The 14,578-nt window shown below is 38.1% G+C and overlaps 1 protein-coding gene across 6 annotated transcripts in view; it reads left to right on the forward strand.

Moving 5' to 3' along the window:
- Positions 1-14,578, forward strand: part of NALCN (sodium leak channel, non-selective) — a 241,937-nt gene that overhangs the window by 173,008 nt on the left and 54,351 nt on the right. For all 6 annotated transcript variants that reach the window (XM_068927818.1, XM_068927834.1, XM_068927848.1 and 3 more), the window contains 2 exons: positions 8,207-8,343; positions 10,065-10,206. In XM_068927818.1, coding sequence (XP_068783919.1) covers positions 8,207-8,343; positions 10,065-10,206 — 279 coding nt within the window. The remainder of the gene's footprint in view (positions 1-8,206; positions 8,344-10,064; positions 10,207-14,578) is intronic.

Here is a 14,578-nt window from a genome sequence, read left to right on the forward strand (position 1 = left end):
GTCAGAACCTTTGAAAATCTGTCTCTAATTATCATCTCCCGGATTGGCTCTATTTTTCTGTGAACCCAACAAGGCAGATGAAGTTGTATGTCTTGGCTACATATAGGTAAGTGCCATTTACTAAGCTACCTCCATGAATCTTCCTTTGTGCAGGCTCTGGAACAGGCAAGCAAAGATTCAGAGTCCCTGAATGGCAATGCGGTGCTGCTTCCTTTGCCTCCTGCACAGAAGCATTCTTCTTGGTTGTAATGAATTTTACCTTCTCTCTTGAAGATGAACACATTGTACTCAGTCAATATTGAATAGTTCTGCTTGTACAGGAGAGAATTCACGTATCTTGCGCTTTTGTTCGCTTGAAGATGTCTTAGGTGCTTATTGTTCATCAAATATATAATTTGTAACAAACAACAGCGCCCAGTTTTGGAGAAGTCCTTAGCAGTTTTAAGTGGTGCATAAATGCATGTTTTTTATTATAATACACATTCTTTTGTGGCTTAGTAACCTTTGTATGGAAACAAAAATACTTCTGTTACTTATCCTGAGAGAAAAATAATAAATTTGAAAGTAGCAAAGCTGGAATTATAGTTGAAGGGTAGTCAATGTAACAAAGTTTTCCTGGGTCTGCAGGCAGTACGAGGTAATGGATCCAACAAATTTGTTTTATTTATCTCAGTTAATCAAAGAGAAAATCTCTGCCACCTCGGATTCCTGTCCTTTATTAAACAAATGGACTAAATCTTAGCAAAATTTTGCTAGAGGAATTTTGCAGCATTTGAATTGCAATCACATCGTGTCAGCAGCATTTCTTCCTGAGGGACTGATAGGAGCTACCGTTACTGAAAGGAAGTTATTAAGAAAACACATTTGTGAAACCTTACTCAATATCTTATTAATTTGGAAGAATTCATGCAAAACTGAGGAATAAGTCATTTAAATGAACAATTGAAAAATGGCAGTCACAGCATCACATAGTACTACATGCAGCATATAAGGCTTGTGAGACAAAAAAAATTTTTAAAAAGGCCTTGTGTATATGAGAAATACGTATGTAATCTTGTTCCTCCCTCTCCCAAGGACTTTTTCAGTTCGTTTTACCCTTGTATTGTCAACAGTGCAGTCTCTGCTGTGAATGCCAGCCACACTGTAATCATATTTGTTGGTACATTTTACTGAAGATTCCCGAAGGCAGTGCAGAATGTGGTTAAAATCAATGTAGGTTCTGTTCTATAGTCTCTACAAAGGTGATTTCTTTTATTGCCTGCAGTGTGCCCATTTGTTCAGGTGAGCCCAAAGGGCAAAATTCACGACAGTAGGCTAGATTAGATGTAGACTGTTAACTGAAAGAGGGCAAGAGAGCAAGCCCAAGTGCTAAACTCTTAGTGCGTATTGCTTAATTGTTAACTCACTGCTGGCTCCGTCCTGTATCTCCAGCTACTTTCTCCCAGAGGATACTGTGGTGTGATTCAGGGAATATTTTACTGAAGGAGCTACTTCCAAAGGAAGCATTGACAAGGCCTCACCAGGTTTGATTCCTCTGAAGTACACCGTCTTCTAACACTATCCCAGCAAGCCTCACACCTTCCTATAAGCCCATAAGCTCTTATATCTGTCAAAGCAGGAAATGCACAGCACAGATTTCATGCTACAGAAACACTTCTCAGGTGAATTGCACATAAAAGCTCTCATGTCATTTCAGATGACTTGAAAAAAACGTAGAAAAATAATTATTGTGATTATGTCTCAGGGCCACCACACAGAGCCTGGAGGAATCTAGAGCTACACACTATGAAGTATGTTTGAAGTCATCTAACCTTAGGCTAAGGGATTAGTCCCTTAGCAGTCTTTTATTTAGCACTACAGACATACCTAGTAAGATCTGCACATCATAAATACTACTTTCTGGGGGAGCCTCTTGCAAGTGTTACTTTTATCCAGATGTGACAAATTCAGCCTACTGGATTTTGTCAGTATTTTTGGCCTTACATTTCAGATTGGTTTTTTATCTTCTGTTTGCAAGGGTGCAGCTTAGTTGCACAAAATTGTGCGGGTTTTTGTTTGTTTGTTTTGTTTTTTACTGTTAATCGAACTGCAGTTGTAAACAGCAAATGTAACTGAACAGCAAATTTGTCTTGAACTCTAACCCAGGTGCAGGTACAAAAATGTTCATATAGATTGGTGCCAAAGCTGAGTCTGGCCTGTAAAAGTTTGCCCATGCAGATATGTTCTTTTAGTGAAGCTCATTCATATCCCAAAAACTTACCAGAGCTGTATGGCTAGAAAGGAAAATAAGTGGCTCATTTAATCTGCCTTTGTAATTCTTAATTGTTTAATTTACATGTCATTTAACGCTAATTATTTGGATTTCATTCAAAGTTGTTTTTGACAAGTTGAGGGTGATGGTAAATCTGAGAATTCAGATAAGCAAAAAATTCTGGGGAACTGTTGGATGGGTGCTGGTCTCAGTTTGTAATGTCTTTCATCCCTTCCTTTATTTGCATCATACTCAAAGTGTTTTGTGTTGGAGCACATAGCATATCCTGCTAAGAGCATAGCATAGATATTGTAAAGTAACTTAATTCTTCAAAAAGAGCCCCTAACGGAGATTTCCAGTGGAAAATGCTAGTATATAACAATGCACCATAATGTACTAAATAATATTAATTTAAAACTATCTTGTAGTTGGACCCCTTGAACTTTCTCAAAAGGTTTGAACTTTTCACACTCACCATGAAATTATTTTGGGTAACTGGCCAGTTCCTAAGTAAACTCTATGTACATCAGTACTGAAGCTTTTAATTTTGAACATGATTGATCTCAGGCTGTTATGAAAACTGTCAGCTAAAATGAAGGAGTTAGGGCATTGCAGTTAATTTTTCATAATCGTATTATTTCATTGAAATATTTACACAATGTTTAAGTGAATTTGGCATACATTTGACTCTCAGACCGCATGCAAAGTGCATCTTTTACTCTTTATATTTTAAACATTAATAGCTCTTCTTTCATGGCCAGAATTTTATGGATAGAAAACAAAGCAAAACAAAAATTTAGCAAGAGCAGGTCTTATCCTTTCTGACGTGGTTAAAACTATTTCTCCTTTGGCATGTTGTCACCATAGTGTCAATATCTTAGAAACTCAATGACTGCATTAAATTTCAGCTTTCAGGCTGTTTTCCGTGCCAAGAACATTACTTTAAGGGACGTTTCTGTCTCTAAATGGAAATGGGTGATGTGAATAGATATTCACTTTAGTTAGCTCTTTGAACTGTTCTTGCGGTCAACACGTCTGTACTCATATTACCTGACTGTGGAGCACTTCCACCTTCCAGGCTGTTAGCTGCAGCAGGAGTCCATAACGCGACTTTGGCACGTGCAGACACTTCTCACATCTTTGCTTCTGTAGAAATGAACATAGGCTGGATGACAGGTGTGAAACCATACTGCATTCGCTTGAAACTCTGGAGTGCGCTGTGGCCTGTCTCCTGCAGTAAACATGGAGATAGATTGGGGAACGCAGCTCTTGTAGTTAGTTCCCACTGTTTGGCTCACTCTAATCCTTTAATGCTTTCTCAGTGACTCCAGGCATCGCTATCAAAGAAGTTGCCGTGCATACTTTAAAAGAACTTGCTACTTTCACCCTGACCAGACTGCCGTCAGAAAGATTAATATCTGTGTGACTAGAGTGTTTCACGATAAAAAGGTTAAGAACCACCATTTCTTACCTTCTTTTGGGGGTTCTGCATAACATGGCATATATATCTGCGTGGCTCAAGTATTGCAATAAACTGTGTTTAAAAAAATTATAAGTGACCACACTTTTCGTTCACTTCTGAAACGTGGATGAGAGGACTTTAGTAGGCGGCAGAGGTGGGGTGGTTTGTGAATAGTCTTGGGCTGTGGCTGTGTTGGTCTGGGCAGACCAGCATGGTTACTTCTGCTGAGAAAGCAGTTAACTTCAGTCAGGGACTGATTGCTTTTTGGTCCGTTCCAACACAATAGTTTGACCACCGCTAGTCAGTGTTAGAGAGCTAACCCTCCCCCATATTCTTGCTAGTCATTACCCCACCGTCTCTTTTATTCCCTGCAGCCTCTATCTCACTCTTTCACCACTCATGCCATTCTCTATATTTAGGACATCAACTTAGAGATTCTCTTTGCTTCTAAGGTTCCAGATCTTAATTACACTAAACCCCCTTTTAGCAATCCCCTTTTTGTCTTACCAAGGCACATTTCTAATAAACGTGCTTCAGAGGTATGTTTATTTGTGCCCTGAAGTCACAAATAAATTTGTCGCTGATGCTGCATTAAGTGATATGAATGAGATCATCCCACATTGATGCCCTGGGCTGTGGGGCTGTGCTCTAGGAGAAGCACAGTAGGATGAAGCAGTTGGTGCTGAGGCTACCACATTTCCAGTATATTCAGTTAGAGAGTTTACTTCAGAATAGACTGAGTCTAATACAATGGACTAAATGCCCCATCATACATGGAGTTTGAAGTCATCCTAAGGACCAGCCATTGGTTTTGATCCTTAAGTCAGTCTTAGTGATTGGAGTGCATTTGTGAGTAACAGAAGTGGAGCTTGCAGTTTTATCTTCTCCGAAAGGAATCTACTTTGCTCACCAAAACAGCTCACAAACTAAACTAGCACGCAACAGGTGGGGATGATTGGGGGATTCACTGCAAACTGCTCCAGACCAAATACAGACGTGGCTGTAATGTCTTTCTGAAAAAATCTAAATATGCTGATGTATTCACCAGTAAGTCTGTCTTTCTCACAGCTGTCTTTTGCACTCACCTTAGGCAATTATCTGAGTCAGATCTGGGTTTCTGGATGCCAGGGGCCTTGTACTGAATGTGTCATTCACGTTACTGTGAACCAGAGGAATCCCAGACTAAGATTTCCTCTCCCCTACTCCTACCGTTTATGTATTATTTTGATAAGCTCTTCTGATCTAGGTTCCAGGCAGACAGTTGTACTGTCTTGTGCCATTAACTCTGCCCTTGTACACTTAAGCATGGTGGAAGTAGACATAAATTGCTTCTGCGGCTTTGCAGGAATGCTTCTAGCAGCCCTAAGAGAATTTGGCCAGTCCAGGCTGACAAAAGGTTGGTGAACTGCTCCCAGTAGGCTTTTTGGAGCTGGAGATCAAGAACCAAGCAGAGCAAATCAGGCCAATGTAATTTCTTTTTCAATAATAATATTAATTTAAAAAAATCTAGAGAAAATGGCCTGGTATTTTATTTTGGGCTAAGCAGTTGCTAAAAGCACTCTGCACTCATTGCAACATTTCAGCATAATCCTGTGCCTTTAAAAGCATATGTGCTTGTTAAGTACTGAAGAAAGCTGAAATGTAAAGGATTTAAGCAGCAGTATAAAACAGGTTGTGTGTCACGTGGAGCAACAATTACAACCTAAATGTGTAGAGAATAACTCAGTAAAGCTAAATGCCTCAAGCTCCCCAATATGTAATATTATCACAGCATGAGTAATTGGAGATATTCTGTAGAATCGCTTTGAGTTTAGATTATTTTAAAGCCTATCTGGAATCATTCTCCTTTTTGTACAGGAGATATTGCTGTCTCCTTGCTTAGCTCTTCAGCTATAGTTTCCTGCTTCCAAGCTCTCACTAATCTATGTTCCGCACTGAAACTTCAAACAGCATTGCAATCTATCATATGCCCTCTGTTCTGTGGACACTGACTTCTGTGAGCAGGAGTCCATAGCTATAAGAGGCTTTTTCTGTCCATGTCAAAATCTGCATATTTGCACAATAATTTCTTGTTAAAGTACCTAACTAGCAGAAACTGGCAACCTTTTTTCCTCTAGAAATTACCACTGAGAGGAAGCCGTGAAGCTTTTCAACAGTATAATGTTTCAAAAAAGCTGTGTTATATTATCCAGTTCGTTTTCTTGACAATGAAGGATTTCTTTTTGAAGTACTCTGGTATTTCAAGGGTTCTGTCTAGTCTGAATTTGAAACGATGAGGCACTTCCTTCCAGAGATCTCTCTGAAGAGTCATAGATTTCAATTTAAGGATATTAATCATGATTCTCAGCCTAAAAATTCCCCTTCTTAATTTCATCCTCTTATTCCTATATTTAGGATGGGATAGATTTCTATTAGATTCCTAAAATGATTTGTATTTGAATATTTCATTCATAATTCTACATCTTCCTCCTTCCCTTGTTATCAGTTACGACAGATTAAGTATAATCTGTAAACCTTTAGTCTCTCTCCCCTTTTTCTCCCCTCCTACAGTTAGTTTCTGTAGATCTCCTCTTGTTTTTATAATCTGTAAACCTTTAGTCTCTCTCCCCTTTTTCTCCCCTCCTACAGTTAGTTTCTGTAGATCTCCTCTTGTTTTTATGGCTCTCTTCTGAACTATTTTGGCTGGTCAGTGTGAGACTGGTAAAATGGTATTTGGAACTGAATGCATACCCAAGTGTGGTCACTTCAAAGCAGCACAGAGAGGAGCTGTTGACTTCTGTACCTGTTTCTAAAAGTACCTAAATATCTAACCATCAGACAGTGTTTGTGAGAATAGCCGTTGGCTGCTAATGTAATTGGAGTCCAAAGTGGCCTTTTGATGCTATAATGAATTAGAAGCTCTTGTTTAGTTTCTGCTCTTATTCTTGTTCTAGAATGTTTTTCCAGTCTTTGCTATTTCCTCCCCCTATTTCTAAATCTGTCCTTTTCCTTGCCCTCGTTGGTATTTGCAGCTCTTTAGATTTTAATATCAAGTGAATTTTATTAATGTCATAATTTCTTACTTTTAAGGATCATTAATGAAGCAATTAAATAGGACTGGACATAGCACAGATTTATGCAATATTCCCCTTCTCTTCTGACTCAGGGCTTTGCTGTTAATCATTAGTCTTTGTCTGCAACCCTTCAAACTGTTTTTAGCCCACATGACAGTTCGTATCCCACCGAATATGAATTGATTTTCAGTTTAAGCTGTCCTAAGGCTGGAAGTGATGGTGATGCTGATAGGATGGTAGTGCAGCAGTGAGGTTGTTCTATAGCATGCTGTGGGAGCAGGCATTAAACTAGGCAGCACAAATGAGAGTTAAAGCTCCATTTGACTTCCTGGCCAATTCACCCTGTTAAAAATCTATAATTGATGTCTGTCAGCAGTATTCCCAGCAGGTGCTGCTTGTGAAAATCTGTTTTAAAATGTAAGCTTCTAAGCCGGTGTTCATAAGCAAGTGGGAGAAGGAGAACTTAACTTTACATCTCAGTGATCTCAATTAGATGTATGCTCATTAAAATAGTATACAATATTTGGACATATAGAAGTTAATATATATTTAATGTGTGACTTCCCATTTAAAATGAATGTATTTGACTACCAAACTTTTCTATTGTTAGTGACTCTTTTTGACTTAATATTTTGTTCCAATAACACAGCTGAGTGGCTGTATAAGGTACTCAGAACTCAGGAATAGTATTTCCATGTCATATCTCTCTCATGTAAGGTATCATCAGGTGCATCCAGCATTTGTCTGTATAGACAGACAAATAGGTATCTGTATAGGTAGATATATCTGCCTTTTTGTACTTTGTTGTGTGGCACTGTGGAATAACTGTTTGTGGACCCTTATGAATGCCACATGCATTACATGATTTGATGCAGCTCAGTATCTGAGTATGCTGATATAACGGACACTTTTGAGTCTGTTCTTACTACTTAGAATACTCATCTAAATGTGATTTTCCTGATAGTTCTGTATTCTGAGAGCTGGATGCCTTTAAAATTTTAAGTAATTGCTCTCTTTTTAAATGCTGTGTTCTGTTTGAATATCGAAGAGCTGTCAACATGTACAGAAAGATGTGCCTAATAAGAAAAGAGCTTGGATGTTTATTTCCTTGATAAAGTGTTATGGAATTGTGAAGAAAACATAGAAATAACCATATTGAATTAGCAGTAACATGCTTCATATTTTAAAATTAAGATTATTAGCAATCTTCACATTTTATTACTTTCAAATAAAGGTATATGAAATTGTTGGGTATTTGTCAGTTTGTAGCACAAGCCGACCCGTAAACTCTTGAGTATCAAATTTACACTCTATAGTTCTTTGCTGCCATCTTCTGTTTCGTTAGCTGATTGCTGTTACTGTTCTTTGGATTCTGGAAAACAAGGCTGAAATATTACAGAGCAAAAATTTCTATAATTTCTTTCATTTCTTTTTTTTTAGCTAAAACAAAGCGAGGCAAATGCAGATACAAAGGAGAAGCTTCCATTGCGTCTACGCATCTTTGAAAAATTTCCTAACAGGCCACAAATGGTGAAAATCTCCAAGCTCCCTTCCGATTTCACAGTTCCAAAAATAAGGTATTGAAATACTTCCTTTACTAATATGCTGTAAGTCGCTTTGGTACCACAAAGCACCAAAAATATTTAATTGTTTTGCCTGTGGATTAAACAAATACTTCAGAAAATCCAAAGTGAAAGAGTCGGATTAGAGTCCGAAGCAAGTGATATTTTATTTTTACCCCATTTTTACTTTCAAAAAATTGTAGCACTCTGTATCAACATGTTCATGAAAGCAACTAGATTGACCAAAAGTGGTATAACCAATACAAGCAGAATAGGATTAGAAAGTGCATTTTGTTCCTTCACTCCCATTTGAGTTTTAGATTCTTGGCTGAGATGGTCAGCTAGCAGTCTAATCAGTTCTAATCTAACTTTTTTAAAATATGATCAAGTAGCAACAAATCATCAGAATGGGTCACATGCATAGGTTGTCGGATAGCAGTTATGCTGAGATGACCTGGACCCCTCTTTGGATTTGAACAGGTATCGCTGTCCTGTAAAATACAGCTTAGCAAAGGACCGGATCTTTAGTTGGCCTCTAGATAGTCAGTTATAGTGCAATTATTCTTAACATGGTCTCAAGAGCAGATGAGAGCAATCTAAGGGCTCCTCCAGCACATAGAGGCTACTAAAACTGAGATTACAGCCCAGGTTGGCCACACAGGCTTTGCCCATTCCAGTATCCCCAGCAAGCCCATACTGGGAGAGAAGATGATGTGAAAGATGGTTCGTAGTGTTGTGTGTCTCCTGAGGTTACATTTATTTTGGTTAAACTCATACAAAAGCTAATACAACTGAATTGTTCTGTTAGTGTCGTCTTAGCTGCGTGAAGAGAAAGATGCTGCACAGAAGAGTAAGAAAGAAAAAACTTCCACATGCTAAGAAGCCATCACAGATACTTTATATTCAGTTCCACAATACTGTTTAGTTATTTACTAAGGGTGTTTTTCTCCTAGTCTTAGTCTGTTATGGTATTTCTTTCTAATTGTGTTTTTCCCAGCATACTCTAACCTAATATGTGATCCTGCTAACTACTGAAAAACTTCAAACTTTGATCGCTAGGAAATCGGATCTTTAAATCTGAAGCAACTGTACTTTGTGCAACTCTCTCTCCAGATACAGATTACTTATAACACTGGGAATAGCTCATCTCCACTAAACTTAAAACACAGCAGGATAAATGTGCATTTCTTGTAAAGAGAAATACTTCAAAGACGTAAACGTGGCATATGCGACTCACTCAGAGAACTGCTAAACTGCTTAATATTGGCATTCAGAGCAGTTATATGAACAGATGTTGTTTGAAATCTCGAAGAAAGAATTTCTTACAGAAGGTGTGTTTCCTTTGGATTATATCAGCATTTGATTAGCATTGAAGTAACAGCTCACCATGTAATGAACTCAAGAAGAGTTGAAAGCTACAAAAGGCACTTTAAATATTTAACACTTTAATTGGTAAATAAATAGATAAAACAATTATTATAATTGGGAACAAAACTTTTTTTCTTTGAAGCTACATGCAAGCTATCCACCTTGCCATTCAGTTAATGTATTTCTTTGATAGCTGAATTTAAGCTTAATCAGTTTTTGTTTCCGCAGTCTGTCCATCTATACCTCTATATATCTTCCTCTTGCAGTTTATGCATCTTAGCACTAATGGGTTGTGGCACATTGCAAAAAACCAAACATTAATTTTTCCTGCGTTTTTAATCCATCGATGTCTTCCATTTGTTCACAAGGGAAAGTTTTATGAAGCAGTTTATTGACCGTCAGCAACAAGATACCAGCTGTTTGCTGCGAAGACTTCCTTCAGCGTCTTCTTCCTCATGTGACCACTCTAAAAGATCTGCAATTGAAGAAAACAAATACATTGATCAAAAGGTAAATCTAGAATACAGGGCAGTATATGTCTTTTCTTAAGTACTGTGAGGAAAGACCTCCAATTCTGGAGTCTGTCAAATTACATAAAGCTCTGAACACAAGCTAAGATAACTGAAGACAGGATAAAGGGCTGTATTTAATTTGGTTGGTTAAACAGACCTCACAGCAGATCCTCATTTGGTTTAAATTGTCCTGTTTCCTTTGACTTCAAAATTCAGGATTTGATACATAATTTTTTTAATGCATCCGTCTTCTAAACCCGATTCTTTAAAATATTCTTGCTGTGAGTCGGTCAGAGGTTAGTGGAAAATTAAAGCTTGTGAATTTCACATGGAATTTCTGAGCCGCTTGCTACCATTGCTACAATATTGAGGGCGCACTGCACTGAAGGGAGTTTTCTCTAGAGTCACTGGAGCTGAGGAGAAATTTAAAAATTATTCTAATTATTTAGAGGACATTAACCTCTCTCTAGGTCTGGGAGTCATTAGAAAACAGAGGCTGAACACATGCGTTTGAGACCCGTTGTGTTAAATGTTGACAGTCTCCCAGCTGGACAGGCATAGTTGGATCTGGAAAATATCAGAACTGTTTGGAATGGTGATGACAATGAGGCAGCAGCTTAAGTACAGCTGTGTGACTTCTGGCACCTTGCAAAGCAACAGGATCTGAAAAAAAATCAGTGCGCTTCATGAACGATATTGATGTCCCAGTTTCTAATGGCGTTTACGCTGATATCTCTTCTTGATGATTCACAATATTGTGTAACTCATTAGTGACTTTCTAACCAGACAAAAGAACAGTCTTTCAATTGATGATGAACATTATGGGATTTATAAGTACATTCAAAGTCACAGAATCGTGGACAAGGAAGAGAAAGAGGGTATGTGTTACAATTTTACAGTATAACTCTGGCTTTCTTAGTATGCGATTTGCAACTGTGTAACCCAGAACAGCATTAGTACAGACAGGAAGCAGACCTAGGGAAAGCAATACTTTTCTAATAATGAACGAAGAGAGCCAAATTACAAAATACTGTTAATTTCGAAGAGAGCCAAATTACAAAATACTGTTAATTTTCATCCCTATTTCAGTGCAAGCACTCATTTCTGTGGCCAATGTATTCTACAATATCAGTAAACCAAAGCTGAACAGGAAGACCTGAGAGGGAGTTCTGCAGTAAAATATTTTTTATCAAACAGGGAAAGCCATAGGAAAGAGTCCAGCCTGTATGGACATTATCTGCTCCAAGAAGCATAGCAGAAACATTGGATGAGCCATTAACTGACAAGCATAGGGGTCAGCAAGACTACCCCAAATATTGCTAATGATGGATCTCACACACTGTGCCAGGGAAATCGGAGTGCATCTCTGCCATGTAGTGGAGGGTTAAACAGAGACCTTAAACTTGTCCTGACCGCACAGATAAGTCAGCAGGGTGCAATGCAGAGCTCTGCAACAATTCAATCGATCTATTTCCATTAAGGTATTTTAAGAATACAAAATAGCAGTTTTTAGCTCCTGCTGTCCGCTGTTCACAAAAGTGAAGTGAACCCTTATTGATTACATTTAAAAATAGATAAATACACATAGTTTATTCAATGAGATATTGCAATATGAAAATAGAATGCTGCATTCTTTTCAATTTTTCACTTCTTCCCAAGAGCAAATATGCATGATCTGACTTTTGTTTTTGAACTAATTGTTTGAAAGTTGCTTTTGTACTATTCAATTTTCCTTAAGCGTGCACTTTTGTATTTCTATGCCTCTGAGGATGAATCAATGATGAGTAATGTTTCTGATAAATGTAGCTTGAAACAAGGTATTTACACATTCTTATTATGAGGAAGAAAGCATTAGGTAGGATTTTGTCAAAGTAATTACTCCAGCTTTCTATAGTTACAGTTGCCATGGCAACCTCATTTTTGTATGAGCAGATCTTCTTAAAAGCATCTTATCCTTAAAGCAAGCTTGGAATGGCTGGTTGCTTTTAAATATGAACCTTGCGTACCTACTTTACTTTTCTTTGTCAAAAGGAAACCTGACCATTTTACTAATGCCAGTGCCTAGTAGGATGCATTCCCACTACTCCTGATGATGGTGTGATGACTTCAGAAACTTTTCATGTCTCTTTTGCATTGTAGTTGGGGAAAGAGTAGGGTGGATCAAAAGGTGGGATTCTGCTGGCAGATCTGATTCCTTCTTTCTTTTGTGGTGGCTGTAATGTGGCTAGCTTCTTCATTTCCAACTGGATTTATATCAGCATTTCTGTGTTCAGCGCCTGCTGGAGTGGTGGACAGCACTTAATACATACCGTCCCTTACTTCCAGTTCAGCAATGTTATTCTTTTCTTCCTCTCTGCAATACGCAGCTGTATATGTGCTATTGTTTCTATATTCAAAAATCAATCTGACATCTAAGTCATGATGACGGATAAAGCAAAACTTACTTTGTTCTCTTATATAACAGATATGGTAGTCTTTTCAGTATTGTAATTACCTACTTCCTTGAAAAGTTTTTTTTAGCTGTAAAAGGGAAGTATAATTTAGTTGTATTAGTTCATTTTTGGAGGTGTTTAATCTTCTCAAAATAAATGAAAAGTGTATTTATTCATATACATTTACTGATATATGTTACTATGACCATAATGGCAAGCAGTTTGAAATTATTTTGATTCTCAATATATGCCAAATCAAAAGAACAGCTTCCTGAAAGAGAGATCTCTACTATATTCCTTTTTTTTTAGTTAAGTCTGTAAGCCCCAGAAATTTTTCCAGCTCTTCCAAAAAACTGAACTACTGTCAAAGTAATAAACTAACCAAAAACTAGTATTAAAAATCGCTTTTAGATACCTTAATGCCTATAATCTTTTATAAGGCTCCTCAGAGTTCCCTCTCACCGTGTGGAGGAAAGTTAAGAAGTAAAAGGTATGCCGAGGTGGGTAGGGACAGACTGTGCCATGTACATTTTTCTGTATTCCATGTCAGCCAAGCCTGGGCCATCTCTGTTGTGGATGCTTGATAGGCAGCTTAGCACAATGCTTTGGTTGAACCGTCTATGACTGTCTGTACCTGAATGTGTAAGACTGTGATTCTCTAGGGTTCACTGGACTTAACATTGCAGGAAATGTCATGGCGTCATAGACAGGAAATTTTACTGAGAAAAATTAGAGAGAGGCTCACTCGTAGTCAGATGACTAGGCAACTGAGCTGGGATTGAGATGGTTGTTCTTTACTCTCTGCATGAGGTTCTGCTGAGCAAATTTTCTTACACGCATTGATCTCTTCACTGACCTTCTCACTGCATGCTAAGATAGCCTAGCCCGCTGTGGTCTGCAGGCCGTGACTCGAAGATCCTTGGCTTTCATTAAGGAAAGCAGACCTGGCAAGGTTGATGAGGCTGCCTCTAGTGGGAGAGGTTGTTGTAATAGAAAAAGTATCTTAAAGATACTTTCTAGTGGAAGAAAGAAGAGTGGTGAGGAAAAGTGCCGTGAGTAAGCAGTGCCATTGTAAAATTCATGGAAAAAGTAGGTGAGGGAGGGATTAAAAACAAATGAAAAGGGGAAATTACAGTCATGGCATTTAAATGAAGATTGTAGATGTGGGAGAAAGGGAGTTTGCAGAGACAGTGAGGGAGGTTCTTTTATGCTTAACAGCTGTATGAAAATTACTCACAATATTCTAGGAAATTCCTTAGCTAACCAATATTTCAGCAAATTCTTGTACAGGAGAATTGGATGAAATGTGTGTATACAGATGAGTTTTGTGTGAGTGGGTAGATGAGAAGAAAGGAAGTTGGCAGAAAATGAAGACGTCTCCTGTGGTAATTCTTTCAAGAGCTTGAGGGACAGTGACTGCAAGATTCAGGGGGAAAAATACTAAACAAATGGTAAGGTTCACAACAGATCTGGTGTCCAGCAAGACTAGAAACAGAGGAACACAAAAACATGTCAGAATAAGAGACATACAACTTTCAGCAGGCCTTGCTAAAAATTGAATGAGGAGGACATTAATAAGTTGGTTGCTTGTCTTAGACACAGCACATTGCTGTTAAATTATATTTCAAAACAGACGGGTTTCTGAGATGAATTTTGAAAATGCCTGTGACTCAATAGGTACAGATACCCATGTGCTTGTTTACAGCAGTGGCACAGCCGGAGTGAATTAAAAAATAAAGCAGAACAGCTTCTAATATATCCATGTACTTTACAGCTCAGACTCTGAGCATCTCCTGTTTAACTGAAATAATATAAACAGGCCAGCCCCCTCATTTCTTCGTTTGTAAGATTAATTGGATAGCAGCAAACGTATTTTCTCTTTTCTGTTCTCTTTATCATTCAGTTTCCTTTCTGTTTCCTCTCCCCTGTATGAGTTCT

The sequence above is a fragment of the Struthio camelus genome, chromosome 1 (genome assembly GCF_040807025.1).
Source record: "Struthio camelus isolate bStrCam1 chromosome 1, bStrCam1.hap1, whole genome shotgun sequence".
Taxonomy (NCBI): domain Eukaryota; kingdom Metazoa; phylum Chordata; class Aves; order Struthioniformes; family Struthionidae; genus Struthio; species Struthio camelus.